Here is a 16,415-nt window from a genome sequence, read left to right on the forward strand (position 1 = left end):
ATTAAAAAAAAGACATGTCAGCATTTTATTCCTTCGTTCTCCACTTATGTTTAATGAATATCTCGAAAACCGTTTACAACAGAGACTTGAAATTTTCAGATCGTTCTAGGAAACGAACTTTCATCTGCATACAAGAATGTCCAGAGTTTGATTGAAAAGTCCAGCATCAGCTTATAGAAAATCTTGAAAAATAATTGACAGAATATATTTTAAATAGTTTTTTTACATACTTTAAATATTTTTATTCAAATCGCGCGATATTAAATCGAATTTTTAGCAATAACGAAAATGAGGACTGCATCTTGAGTACTATATCTAATATATTAGGAACTACTCCTTTTAGAAACTACATGATGGAAAGATATTTGATATAAAAAAACATATGGGAAATGTAAATAACAGTATATTATACGGAGAGAAAACATTGCATGTAGAGCAAATATTATAAATAAAATTTGAAGATGAAAAAAGTTTTTGCAGCAAATTCGGTGCTTTGTCATATTCGTAACATATTTATAACAATAAAATGAGTAAAACTTTATTAAAACTATTCGATCAATCAAATATAATTTAATTACTAATAATCATATTAAGCAAATGTAGAATAAACAAAATTATAATTTTATATAAATCTGAGATAATGAGATTATTGTGATAATGAAGTTAAATATAGTTTGATTCACAAATAAAATATCATTTTGTCATCTAATGCTATATATCAATTGATGAAAAGATATTTTCAAAATATTGTAAAGATTACTATTGAATAATTTATATAATTTAACTGGCCTAAGACAAATATATCATTAATCATTACAATTCTATGAATAAAATATCAATTTATCTCTCAATTTTTATCTTTTCATTTTAGTTTATAATTGTAAACAATAAATAATTTATTTATGGTAAAATATTGTGAAATTTATGTGACAATTCTTTATCTGCGTATCATTCTGTATAAATTAATTGAAAGCAAATTACGTGAGATGCATAATGACAAATCAAGAGGGAAAACCTAGATTACATAATACTCAAAACAGTGGAGAATATTGTTCTATGCTTTGTTTATCGAAACGGTTTTTGTGTAAAGACTAATAAATTATTTGTACTGATAATTTTATTTCGTGTTTAAGTTGTATACTAGAATTTAAAATTATTTTCAGGGGCTAACTTAATTATAATTCGCCGTTTTCATATTAAACTAACCTACGCTTAATATATGTCAAATAAATTATAGAAATGATTTTTTTCCAATGTCAAGAAATAATAATTCTTACAGGAAATAAGTAAATAAAGCTATTTTTAATAATTTAATTAAAAGTATGGTATTATATATATATATAGACTGTCATTACATGTGCTTTAACGCATCGAAGATTACAATTAGTAACTTATTAGTAACTTATTTAATTTCAAATTATAATGATAAATATTTAATTGCTTTAAGTACTTGATATTAACTTATAAGTATTTTTATTATAAATTAATATAAATTAAAAATATTTAATTTTTGATGTAGTATAATTATAACTTAATCTAATAATTGTATCTTTAATCATCATCGTTAATACTAAATATTTAACTCCTGTATATATTTCTGCAACTATTTATTATTATTAAATTTGTTATCACCTTTAGCAAATATAATTTTTAATACAGATCTTTTCCAACTACTACAGGATTTTCGTGTCATTTTCTGACACGAAGATTCGCCGTAGATTTACATCCATGTCTACTTTAACACTTGAATATTTATTTATATTTTCCATAGTCGTTGCTCAATTCCCATATTAAATTATTTCAACGCGTATAATTTTGTGTTCTAAACGAATATTTTCGTTAAGGATTATAAAGATAATTCTACATGAGAATTAAATTTATCTAATAAAACTCTTCCGTATTAAATATATCCATTTTATCTCTCCTTACAGATGCTAAATTCGTTTAATCGATATTATAATTTATTGTAAAAATATTTATATTTTACTATAGATTATTTGTAAGACTTATTTTTAAAAATTCGCTGATCAATTTTATATTCAAAATTCTAAAATGTTCATGTTTTAGTTCACGTTCGTGATAAACCGAAAATTAACGAATAAGTTCTATTTATATAAAATTGATGATCTTATCTGGATAATAATAATGGCTTCGATATTAATAGAAACATTATTCTAAGCAAAAATAGTAGAAAATTATATAGGAGGACCACTTACAAAAATTTTCATCATTAAAATGACGATAATATATTTTTATTTTCCATTGTTTTGCTTAAGTAATCTCTCTATTAATATGAAAATTATTATTATCTAGATAAATGTATACTGTATATAAATATAAATTTTTATTTATAATCAGTTTAATGAAAATGTTCACAAAGTTTTACAGGTAAGAATAAAATATGAGGAATATTATATTAAGGAAATGAATTATAGATGATACATTTTGGACACATTTCTAGTCAACGTATCGGTATAACTGCCTATAATATATTATTCAGATCCTCTCAGGAAAGGAGTTATATCTATATACTAAAACTCGGTTGTGGTGTAAGGATTTATGACTAGAAAATTAAACTTTTTCGAGGTATGTAAATCCTCAGAACTAGAAAAATCTTGATCTTTTCATATCCTGGTATCCCTCGAGTATGACGAAACGTTTTAAATTTTATTAAGATTTCATTCAAAGTCGAAAAAATGTTCCATTAGATGCTTCTTATAGAAACAACTATAAATTTTCTATAAACTCTAAAACATTTTTAATTATTAAGAAGAGTGGATTTGAACTGATCGATTTTCTCAAAAATAAACATAAAACTTTATAATTTACTGTTGACATCTCTTGTCTCTTCTTTAGTAATTTACATAATAATACTGCTCAGTTCTAAAACGCAAATATAAACTATTTAATATAAACTATTAAAATTTTAAATAATTCATAAAATTATCATATATTTATTATTCAGCTTTCAACGCGGAGATGGAAGTAGTAACGATAGCCTAAATCGAGATAGACTATGAATAAAAATTATATAGAGCTAACTAATTTAAAGTAAATTTTCAAAATAAGTAAATTATATAAAGGACTAAAAAATATTTCAGTTATTTATTCACTGGGTCTGTAATTTTGTGCAGCGTTTTAAGTCCATGCTGTATCTCGGAAGTTCAATGAAATTCGACATAAAACTAGATCTTCGACGTCATGTACAGAATGTCTGGTGAATGAAAAAAACTACCAAAATCCTCCTCTTTTGGGAGAAGCCAACAATCTGAGATCACACACAAGCAGTTGTCGAGTAAACAACCTTCTCCCATATGGTGCGGTCCAGTTCCTATGGGATATTCTTCTAGACCTCACCTCAGTAAAGAAAAAAAGTCACCTAGTATTCCCCATCTTGAGACTGTTGTGTTAGAAGTAGAAAGGACCAGAATGCGCAGCAATCTACCTTGGATCTATTTCCCTGGAGGCAACTGGTTTCCTCTTTCTAGCATCTTCGAATTGCAATATCGAAGAGAATTTTTTCTTTTTTTTTTTGGTCGATCTTTTGCAGGCGAACAGTAACTGGTGGAGGGTCTCGAGAGACGAGTGTCTTTCAGTTGGTGAGACTCACGCTTCTCAAATCGCCAGCTTCGCGGAGACTTCTCTATCGAAGAGTTCAGTTTCTTCATTCCCCCCGTTATTTCCTGTACCTTTCGTATCGGAAATCCCGGGATTGTTAGCTTACATTTTGTTGGTTTCTCTACTGGGATTTGGCAACAAAATCCTTTCTAAAATCCTTCGGATTGGTATTTCTGTCAGGAATCACATTCTGGTTTTTAGAACACTTGTTGACTTATGGAATGCTGTTTTCTATCGAAACGACAAGATTCTAAAGCCGTTTTATTGCTTTCATTAACGATGTTGCAGCGAACAATAACTAGGATTTCACGGAATATTCTTAAGTGATATTATACCAATATTTCAATAATATTTGCATATATTCAAATAAATTTTTAAACCTTCAGAAAATGTTTTATTTTTTTGCAAAACACGTTAAAATCTTTTATAAATATAAACAAATTCTGAGAAGATTTAAAAAAAAAAAATTCTTCTTTATATACTTTTAAAAGAAGCGGCATAAATTTTCTTTATGTTTTAAAAGATTTAGAATGATTTTTCTTTTATTTTTAAAAGATTACAAAAATTCTCATTATTTTACTAAATTTTAATTTTAAGAAACCGTAAGAAAAAGTCTTTAAATAGAATTTTTTAAAATTTAAATTCATTTATATCTTTAAGATATATTTTTTCCTGATTAAAAATATATAAAGGAAAAAAAATCAGAAAAATAAAGGAAAAAAAATTGCAGATAATCAATAAGAAAGTTGCCAAACTTAGATTCGTAATTTAATATATTTCCTAAAAATCGCTAAAGCTATTTAATAAAAATACAAAATTAAATTTCTCTTTCAATAAATCTTTAAAATTAAAAGCTTTGGGTGAAATTTAGAAACCACTTTTCTGATTAAACAGAATGGTGATACAAAAAAATATATTGCCAAAATTTTTTGAGGGATTTATCGAATTAAAACTTTGACCCTTTTTTTCCTACGAAGGTACCGTATTAAAACTTATTTGTTTTTTTAATTTGTAAATTTATTTATTTATAAAACTTGTTTACTATACTCTATTTATAAATAAAATAAACGATTAAACATGACAGGAAAGTGAAAGAATGCTGAGATATAGGCGAGAAGACAAATGAGGATGGGCGATTGGGATAAACTACTAACGGGAATAAGGGAGATGAAGAACTAATCAATCAACTGAACCTTAAACACTGAAGACTTGCAAGCTACGAAGATCCCATGTAATTTCTACACACTAATTACATTAACACTCATTAAATTAAAATATACATTCGTTTTATTCTATAAACTAAACTGGGGTGCGAAGAAAAATAACTATCTTCAACATCACGTGCCGTTTTCAATTTTATGACTACCCGTTGGGTTTATTTTTAAGTTGTAATTTTGGTGGAATTCTTTATAAATTACAAGTAATCTAAAAGCAATTGAGAAAAACATTCTCCTGTTCGTATGTAGTATTGAACAAGTGGGTTATCAAGTTGTATCCAATGAAATTGTCTCACTCCAATCCAGAACCTCAATCGTGGGATTGTGAGACAAGAATATTGATAAGGACGTTGTGTTTTTCGTTGCTTTTCCCAGCATTTACGGTGGAAAATACTACTCTAAATGATTTCGAGTATAGAAATATTTTTAAAATAATACAATTTCCCATATACTATATCATAAAATTCACCGTTCGACAATAAACTAATCGAAAAATATTTTATATATAGTTCATCAAAATTTCAATTCTTCCTTTAAAAAAAATTATGATTTATACTCTGTATTATAAGTAAAAAATTTCTATAGATTTCTTGGAGAGTAACGAATCTTTTCTTTAGTAATATGATCAAGAAAAATCATTTATACTTAATCTATTTTGCAAGAAAGGAATCTATATGATGTGAAAGGAAAGGCTTTCAGCTAGCGATCAACAAATTTAAATCGCTCCTGTTTACCGAGAAAACTCTAGAAAGCAATAACGTCATCGTAAATCTGAAACTTAAATCTCCATTTCAAAAGAAAAGTAAAATTGAAAGAACAGAGAATTCGACTTTAACAAAACAGTAGAAGAAAAGACCAACCGAAATTGAAAGACGTCAAGTCTTTTACATTCAAAATAGAAAATGTCTGAATAAATAACTTAAGTTTAGTTAGTATTAAAACTCTTACGTTAGGAAAAAAGTATATATATATATATATATTTATATATAAAACAAAATATTTGCCAAGGATGAAATATGAAAAAATCATTTAGTAAAGTAAAAATTTTTCCTACGTAACTGCATTTCTATCTTGATTTTTATTTGACAACTAAAAAGTGCAATCAATATTTTAAAACACTCGCCATTAAATTTTTGATAAGTTAAACGTTCAATAAATCTCAACAGTTGTAATATATAAAATATACGTTGTTTTACTTTAGAATGTATATAAATATATACACATACTTGTTATATTTCTGGACATAATAATCCTTAAAGAAGAGGAGGAGAAAAAAAAATCAATTTTTTTTTCTTTCTTTTCCTCCTCCTTCTTCATTTAAAAGTAATTTTTGAGAATGTAATCTTAAATTAATTTGAAGCTCTGTTTGCAACTTCTTTTAATAATTTCTGTATTAATACTTCACGTTTTTATATTCATTCTTTATAATTTTAGCTACTTTTTGGAGAAGAAATGATGAATTTCGTTTTTTGGAAAAGAATCGCCATCACAAAAAAGATAGAAAGGAAGGCGCAAGATTACAAAGCTCGAAGGGAGTAGAATATCCAAAAATGATAGGAAAGAAATAAATCATTTTTACTGTACAAAAAAAGGAAAAACACAGAAAAATTGCATGGTTTATATATATTATATATGTTGTTGTGATACATTTTACATGATACTGCCATTTAAAATATCATCATCTAAAGATTCAAATATTCCGATAGGCATGGCTCATCATGTTAATTTTTCTACCATATTCTGATATGTTAACGGTACTAAATTTACATTAATGAATTCAAAGATGAATAGCACCTACTCAATGCTTATATTAAATATTGAATAAGCTTTCTCTTGTACCATCAAGCACGAAGTTGCGATTCGATATGCCGAATTTCTAATCGATGCGGCATCAAAATGATGATTTATATTATTAAAACTTTGTAATAGGCCATTAAATATTTAATTATAAAGTTAGAAATTTAATTTTTACATTAACTAATATCACGCCGAGTTTTATAGCAATTCCTAGCCTATATATAAACTTATATATAAATTATAACGTATACACTAATTGATCTATAGAATATTATGCCAATTTGAGAACATTTTTCCGCTTTTTAAAGCTTCAACCCTGTTGAACGGGTAGAAGTAAACTTTTCCCACCTGTATGACAATATTCACTCCTTCCTACATCTGACGGTTACTATGACAACGGCATGCAGAGTTGTGGCTGTCGATTTGTGTCCTCTAGAGGACTAGGCCCATTTTCTACTTTCAGGGAGTAGAAGACAAATCTGGTAAGAGGCAATACTTTTTTCTTACATCATAATATGATAAACTGTATTATCCGCATAAATAACACTAAATCCATCCAGCAATATGACTAGAAGCATTTTGTTGGTTACAAATATCCGAAATCTCTTTTTTTTTCCCTCTCTATAACACAAGAAGTGGATTCATTAAACTGTCCAGAATATCACATTTTGTATTAAAGTTTTTAATAAAAAAAAATTGTCTTCTCTATCCAATAAAATAAAACTATTTTTTTTTGTAAACACGTACTTTTTTCTATCTTTAATATAGAAAAAGCAAGCAATCAATTTTTATTAAAGTCGAATCATTTTTAAAGGGAGTTTTGCTGGAAGCAAAAGTGAAGTGGTCTACAATAAACAAAACCAATATATGCTATATTTTTATAGATTGCATGTTAGATGCGACAATTCACGTGATCCCTAACTGCAACTATAAGGTTTAATATAACGATAGGATTCGGTAGAGCATGCAGTGTGAAGGTGGAGCGGGCTATCTCACCCAATAAGTTACGTCTCAGGTGGCCCGAGGTAATATGGATGCTAATCGTTCTCAAGAGACTCGTTGGACTGAAGCTATGTAGGGGAGACGGGTCAGCTTAGCAATCTGAGAAGTCGAAGCCGAAAATTGTACCCTCGAGTTGTCGATAGGCAACGTCCCATAATCTCAATCCGACTCGCAGAATGGATTCTTGGTAATCTGTATCCCAGGAGGAGGATGTAAAAAAGGGGGAAAGGGAAGGGAAAAAAAGCACGCGACCATCTCTCTCTTTCTCCACATTTAGAATTCAAATATCCCTAAAATAAATTCAGCCCTTAAGTTAAACACAACTACCACCATTATTATCTTTTATTACACAACCGGAAATATTCGCTAGAGAATTATTTCTTGGCAGAAATTTAATATTTGAATATTCCAAAACTACTTCTTGGTAGAGAAATGATTTAAGTTGATATTAAAATATTTTAATGGCAAACAAAATTAAACCGTAATTAAAAATTACGTGTATACGTAAATATACATATATATATATATATTTTTTTTTTAAATTCAATTTAATAAATTTTATTGTTAATTGCAATACTGGTAAATTAAATTCTTACTTAATTGAAATTTATAGGCGTTATAGCTTGTAAAATGAATAGGGTTTTAACATACGAAACTCGAGCGATAAAGCCTCTTTACCAACAATTTAACCCTTCCATATAACAATCCCTAGCAGTGTATGAAAGGAAGTGTTACTCTACTCAGATATTATGAAGGTGAAGCAATTTCTACACAGCCTCTTTCACTCCATGGGTGAAATACTTTGGTGTGGATATTACTGCTTTTGTAACAGAGGCCGTTATGAGGCTTAGTCGAGGCGGATAGACGATAACATTCAATCGCCAGACAGAAACCCTAATGTCGTATCCGTGAGATCGTTACGAAGCGGAGACTGGGTCGTTTCCTGTAAGGAAACGGTAGCAACGTTACAATCTCGTCATATATTACGTCAGCAACCAGATTTCTCTGCACGTAAGGCCGAGAAACACTCGTATGTCGCACTCGATAGTTACGCACTATATATTTACCATGCGTGAGATACCTGTTGGTACGGGCTGTGAAAACAGATATTTAAGGCCATAAACTGTCTAAATATTTATTGTATGAGTTTTTCTACGTATAAACAGAAAGGAATTACCGCTGTTGAAGTGTCATTCTCGAATATTTATCGCGTTATATCGAAAGAAAAACGTCGGCGAGATATTCCAGTGTGTGCTGCCGCTGTTTTAACGGATTTCATAAAAAAAACTTAAGTCGTTAAAATACTAATTTTTCTTAATTTTCTCGAGGAAATATCGCAGAATAATTTAATCAACCGTAAACTTTTAAAAATCACATTAAAGAATAAATTTTATATTTTAAGAAAAACAACAAATCCTCACCAATTAAATTAACTTAAAGGTAAATAATCCTAATATTTTATTATATAAAAATAATTAAAAAGAAACTTACATAAACGTAATATAAAACGTTCTAAATTTAATTTTATTGCCAAGATTTCTTTATTAGAGGCCACATTTACGAGTTAACTAAAGGTCAAGGTGAGTTAATTCGCTATACTCTAAAAAAAAATGTTCGAAGTATAAATTATGTTCATACCTAATTCTATACTCGTATTTATAAAGTTAGAAAATAAATTATTTCTTTAAAAGTAGGATTAATTAAGTTACTTTTATTACCAAATTAGAAGTTTGTATGTGTATAATATTCCAAGAATATTTTTAAATTATGTTTCATACTTAATAATACGTGTGCGTGCTCAATGCATTTTTTTTTCTTCTTTTTACTTCTTCGCCTACAGTAACTGTGTTATGAAATCAATAAAGAACTATAGAACTTGTAAATTTGTTATTCAGATAATGTTTATTTTTATCGTGTTATTAAAGCGACGAGTAAAAATATTAGTTTTAGCCTTTCATTTCAGATATCGTCCTTATTAAACGAGAAATAATTTCTTTAAAAAACGTACACGAATGTTTCCTTTTTTTTATCTAGAAAATGCTAATTATAAAAGGAGTATAAATGCAATTATATATATGTATATATATCGCGATTATTACTGGTCTGGCAGCGATAGTTGGGATGGAAATGGTATGACTAGGAAATCTTAGATCTTTCGGGAGTTTTTGCCCCTTCCGAGTTATAAGAGAAAAGTTCGGAATGTGCATCACGTCTCCACTCGCTCCGGGAGCAATTTAGGAAAGGTTTGATGCAAACAAAATTTACGAAACATGCAAATGGTGGGCGATTACTTTCCGTGACGAGCCAAGCCAATACGTTACGGAGCAGACTCGTTTCTGGATTATGCAAATGAGACGAGATAAGCAAATACTCCAACGCATTTCTCCTTTACCTCTTTCGTATTTTTGGGGTTAAGCTGGTTGTTCAATGTTTCGTTTAAGAACGATTCAGACTTTTCAATTTCTTTTCACTTTTTAACATGAGAAACGAGACCAAACTTACTGAAATTGCCAACGTTTTATTTTTAAAATTGTATCATTTGCATAACGGTTTTATTTATTTTTATTTTATTCTTTTCTCGGATGCTGTTAGATTATTACGCGAATTTCCCATCTTCTTACACTCATTTCGATATGGTTGAAGCTTTTAAATGTCTATCTTTATAAACTTGGAGTAAACGTTCGTATTATTTTACAATTTAAACTTCTTTTTTTTTATTTGTGACGTGTTGCATACTTCTTCGATGCGATTATCATCACGGGTGATGCATAATTTATAGAAATTCTTTAAAAATTATATTACTTTTTATTTAAAAAAATATGATAAGAATAATACGCGCGTATAAAATGGAATTTGAAATTACAAAATGAAACTTTATAATAATAATTTAACGTCAAAATTTAAAGATAATTTAAATATGAACAAACTCGCGCGATAGACATTTACGTTAATGATATTAGGTCTTTCGCTCTCCCAAATGCGTTAATTAAGTAGACTATATATGCGTGTTTCAGATAAGAATCTAAGCTTTGGAACTGTCAATTAAATAAGTGAAAAATCATTATTACACTCAAACTAACTAATAAAATCGTTTCGGTTGAAAAATAAACGAGTGCAGACCAATAGATTTTTGTGAGAATCGCAAAATTTCGATGTTTTGCCCTGCCCTTTAGCTGTATAGAGACAAATCCACCAGTCAGAACATGTACGTCACATAATTACCAGTTACATTTTGGTAATTAAGCAGACAGTAGCGATGCTCATGCAGACACGTTGAGGTTCACTCTGCCACACGGACATAACATTCAACTCTTGTTAAGCAGAAAGGGGAAGGATTATTGACTAGTCGTTTGATCGATGGGTTTGTTTTCTGTACATATATATGCCACGTAGCTCGGTCCGTAACTTTATAATTTAATTACAGCACATAGACACACTTTTCCTAGAAATAATTACTGAAAACCTAAGTAACCCGACCACGTTCAAATTCAGGTTACATTGCCAGCACTCATTATTATGAAAATCCTGCCATCGTTAGTAGCGAGTATATATCTACATAAATTGCAAATCGAATCTGCATTTGGTAGAACTAAATGATCCCGTTATTACTTAAACTTCAAAAACTAAGTTTTTTTTTTCCTTCTTCTTCCCCTTTGTCTAATTAGAAAAAAGTATTATATTTATTAATAGAACCTAAATGTTCATGGTTTTCATTAGTCATTCGTTATTAGGTTGAAGTCGCGAAATTTTCTGATGTATATAATTTATGGTTGATCTGTTCAATTAATTTTCACATTAACGATTATGGGAGAGACGTTCCGCTCTTAAAAAAGACGGATGCATAAAATTAATTTATGGACTGGGCAACGTCTAAAGAGGTTTCGAATGTTGATTCTTAGAAAGCAAAGAATTTGTTATTCTTAACTAGGAAAAAAATATAATAATAACAATATTGTAGAATAAGAATTTTATATTTGACAAAGTATTTCTTACCTCCTCTGTTCTCACTGTCGGCAGGTTTCACTTGTATTGGACGGTTCATCTGAATGGAAAAATGAGAATTCCAATTACATTCATCCAATCATTCATTTAAACTACTTACTTTCTATTCAGTTAAGATTAAAAAAATCAGAAAGAAAAAAATCTCTAAAGCAGTTTCAAAAGTGAATGATTTTGTAATTTTCTAGAATAAAAACAAATTCTAAGAAATGAGAAACAAAATGATTGATTAAAAAAACCAGAAGAACGTTAATAAGATTCATCAGTTTTTTTTTTAATTCAGGCAATTACCTAGTAATAAAGATAACTTTTTAAAATAATTTTGTAAACACACTGGTATATACATATGTATATATGAATTTATATTAATATATACAACACAAATATCATTATAATTTTAATTTTCTTTACAGATTAACTGTTGAAATAAAACAAGTATTTTACTGGAAAGACATTAAATAAATGGGGCATTAAGGAAGTTACGAAAACGTGAATTATAACAAGAACAGTAATGAATAACTGGAGTGAAATATTGATCATTAATGTATGCAATGAATTACATGATTCCCATTTGCAAAATGTATTCTGTTAGCGTTGGAATTATTGACGAAAATGAAGCATCGAATGCGTTTAACTAACAAGATGTGACATTCCTTCCAATACTGTAATCAGTTCTTTATTGTAAACATACAAACCGATTCGATAATCCTAACAACCAATAGACCAACAACACTTATGTTTTCATCTAATCTCCTTAAAAAGGTGAATATAAGGAATGTAAAAGAATATTAAGTGAATATAATATAAGGAATATGAGCTTTCCAACAAATAGCAAATACATGTAAAAGCAAGAAAATATATTGCAGAAGTTGATCAAGACAATCTAATGTAAGAATTTTATTACTTAATTCATAAATAAAATTTTGAAATCTTCTATTCATACGCTTACATTACTCGATCATTAATTACATATTTGACTATTTATCATCATACTTCGATCAATCAAATATAATATATAATATTATCAAATGCAAAATATTCTGATTGATGAGTATATGAAGAATATCTGTTAAACATTATATAGATAAATATACATAAAATCCTGATAAAATTAAACAATAGAAAAATTAAGTAAGTGTTATTTTCAGTAGATTTCTTTACAAATTAATGTAACAATTGTCTTATTTCTTGTATCGCAATCATTAAAGTCTTTATAATTGAACCTTTGTTTCTTAAACTTGTTCAATAATTAAGTAATTTCGGTAAACAAAAATATAAATAGAATGTAATTCTTAATATATAAACTTGTTTACCGAAGCAAGAAAGTAAAATCTAATAGACGAAATATACAGTATTTAGTCCCAGATAAGAAGCGATCTCATCTCAATCAATATTGAGAACTTAATGTTCGTTTCAATGTTGGATTTCTAATTAGATTTTTAATCTGAATATTTGTTATTTTTCTTTGAATCTACACGTTTATACATTGAGATTTATACTTTAATCAAATAATTTCTATTAACAACTTTCCTTATTCAAAACTCGGTTACCGTGATTTAAGAAAAATTACATTATAAAAATAGATTTCGTACATAACATGCTAGCGAACTGTGTAAATAATTCTTGAAATTATTTTTATATATAAGGTTTAATAAAATAGGAAATAGAAAAACAAACAAAATTATACATATAGAATGCATTCAAGTAAGAGAAACCTTTTATAATAACCAGTTCCGTAGTACAGATAAAGTTTATCGATGCATAATTGAATAAATAAGAATAATCTATAGACCTAGATCAACTTCGGTATCAATGTAATTTCTTGCATTTCTCGATCATATTAATCAAAAATTGCACAAAAGGATCCTAGATTATTGAATATCGCTTAGGCCTTGTTCGAATATCTTAAATCAACACGTTACGTCAATCAACACGTCACACCTTAGATAGACAAGGAACAATGCTAGCTTAGACTACAAATTTTTAGATGTACATGCTGACCAAAAGTCGGCTAAATTTTGAATTGTTTAAACAGGCTATCAAAGAACTTTAAAAAATAAGTCAAAGCGTTGTAATTTGTATATTAAACGGGGGTTATCTTATTTTTGGACGACTTTTTTAAAGCTTTTTAAGCAGTAAAGTGTTTGAATAAGATATAAGTTTGAGTTTCACAATGGATAACTGATTTTGATGCCGCGCTGTAATGACTCAAAGAGGAATCATAACTTAATTTGTTTTGAACGTGTTTTGAACGTCTAACAAATTTATTTACTGATATTTTACATACACTATAATACAAATTATTTATATATAACGATAATATACACGCAATTTATAACTTATTACTGCATATTGGCCTGTATCATTTATTATTCAAGTATAATAAGTTATATCGAATATATGTTTTCGTAAGACCAAAATCTGTACACGTTTCTAAAAAAAACATTAAATTACTTAAGAAATTTTTAAAAATTTTGTTAACTTTTAGAGGCACGGTTTTACATATCAGAAAAGTTATTCGTTAATGCAAAGAAGTATTTTAATTTTGAATATTACTTAAAAGTTTTGTCTGTGGAATTTTTTATTGTCGGTTAATGTTCATCACTTTTATTAACCAGAAGAAAACATTTCGAATCTAGGACAGTATCAATAGAATTGACTTAGTCAAGAAACCGAATTCCTGGCTATAAAATTGGCGTTCATCCAACATTGGTAATAATACCAAAAGAGCAACTATTGTATTAATCAATAAGGAAGCTTCGTAAATAATCTTTCATCGATAGATCTTAATGAAAATAGTTTCGTTGACTTAAATATTTGCATCATTATAATAAAACACCTCTTTTCTTCTTCTTACTCTTCTTCTATTGTAGGAGACGTTACACGACTTAGAAATCTATCCAACACTCAATGTATTTTTCAGTAGCCAGTCAATATTAAAAAATACAATTATCAATCTCAAACTTTCCTCTTAAATGTTTCATACTTCATACAACATTTTTCGAAAATTTATCCATTAATATTTCAAAATAAATAAAGATTCATTTATTATTTCTTAATACATTATCCAAGTAACTATATTATTTTTTATATAAATTTTTGTTTTGTTTGTTAAAAAAGAATAGTACAGAAAATTTAATAAAAATATATCTAATGAAAATTTTATTGAGATAAGGAAAATTCTATTTTTAAAATTTTTTTAAATTTCAATAATGCATTTTTGATAAATTTGTTTAAAAGTTGGTAAAAATCTTTCGTAAAAACATTTGACATGTTAATTTTTAAAAATTTATATCTTGGTTTTTTTAAAAAAAGAAAAGAAATAATGTAAAGTTACATGAAAGATCGTATAAATAAAAATTATATCCATCTAGTAACTTTACAGAGGAAATATCGATGCAGTTGTGTATTTCATAGGAATTTGAAGCCTTTTTACAACTAGAAACTTGGCTAAATTACATACATCATACAACTTTAACCCATCTGGGTACTGTATATGCCATACAAACGTAAAGCATCTGCATAGACGAGAGAAAACACAAATGCTGGTTGTGGATGTTGTCGAAGTTCTCTCATCTCGAAATCAGCAGTTACTTAGGACTGGAGGTCGTAAAATGGAGACGAGAAACTTTCGCCATCCACGTCGTAAAAAGTAGCTTTAGTGAGTCGTGGCGATTGTCCTCATCCACTTGTCTTAAGTGGAGAATACTTAACACACAACCAGGCACATCTGCCGAATGTACTGTACAACAGTCAATATCTGCCATTCTTGTAATATTCTTTCCTATACCCATTATTAGTTTTGTTCTTTTTTTATTTTTTCGCAATAATATATTGTAATTATATCAGTTTCTTCAGAGGAAGATGTATACTTCTACAGTAATAATATTCAGTGAAGAACGAGAAATACATAATATCGAAAACACCTGTCATAAATCATAAAACAAAAACTGTAATTTTAATATCAGTTGAACGTTATATTTATCAATATCATGCGTATAATCTGAACTCGAATGCAATATTTTTCTTTTTTAGTAATTTCTTAATAGTTAAACTTGCAACTCGGATACGATTCATCCGTAAGCGAGACCAATAAAATATATACGTAACGTTGATTTATTGTCAACGTATCTATTTGAGGAAATTAGATATAAAAAGAAAATCGAAATACGTATTTTCTTCGGGAAAAAATGATATTATAAAGCTTTTCATTTATTTGAGAAAAAATAGCAAATGTCTCTCAATGAAGTTATTGCGTTTATGTATTGAAGTAAGTCTATGCAGTTTCTCATAAATATCTCCAAGAGCGAGTGTTTATGGGCAACAAAAATTATATTCAACGCTTCCCTCCGAGTTTGATATAAACATTCAACACGGATAAGGAAATTTTACGAGCAACAAACCGAGATACTACGATTAAGCAAAGCAAAATTGACAGGTAAATGCATCTCTTTCTTACATTTGCTATTATGTTTTTCTATTGAAGTCATACTTTTTGATTTTTCCCTCTCTTCGTAATTTTATTTTATTCTATTTTTTTTTTTTTAAGCGTGCTTTAAATTCATATTTTGTAGCGAATAATTTAAAATTTGATTATAATGTTTACAGACAAATCACTTAAAATTACATTATTGTTCGTGTAGACATTTTTCTATTAATATTTTTAAAATCCGGATGCAAAGCTAGAAGCGATTGAATCAAAATTTTCCAGCTGCTTTGATTAATATTTACGTTTAGAACCCGTAAACATTTGGTGTTGATGTGAAGTATTTTTCTAGTAAA

The 16,415-nt window shown here is 28.1% G+C and overlaps 1 protein-coding gene across 8 annotated transcripts in view; it reads right to left on the reverse strand.

Annotated features, from left to right (window-relative positions):
• The window catches only part of LOC136985744 (CUGBP Elav-like family member 4), a 424,677-nt gene that overhangs the window by 171,535 nt on the left and 236,727 nt on the right, over positions 1-16,415 (reverse strand). For all 8 annotated transcript variants that reach the window (XR_010882380.1, XR_010882378.1, XR_010882383.1 and 5 more), the window contains one exon: positions 11,628-11,676. Coding sequence is in view for 2 of the 8 variants with exons in the window: in XM_067283092.1 (XP_067139193.1) it covers positions 11,628-11,676 (49 nt within the window). In the remaining 6 variants the exon portion in view is untranslated. The remainder of the gene's footprint in view (positions 1-11,627; positions 11,677-16,415) is intronic.

The sequence above is a fragment of the Centruroides vittatus genome, unplaced genomic scaffold (genome assembly GCF_030686945.1).
Source record: "Centruroides vittatus isolate TY-2023 unplaced genomic scaffold, ASM3068694v2 contig_976, whole genome shotgun sequence".
NCBI lineage: Eukaryota > Metazoa > Arthropoda > Arachnida > Scorpiones > Buthidae > Centruroides > Centruroides vittatus.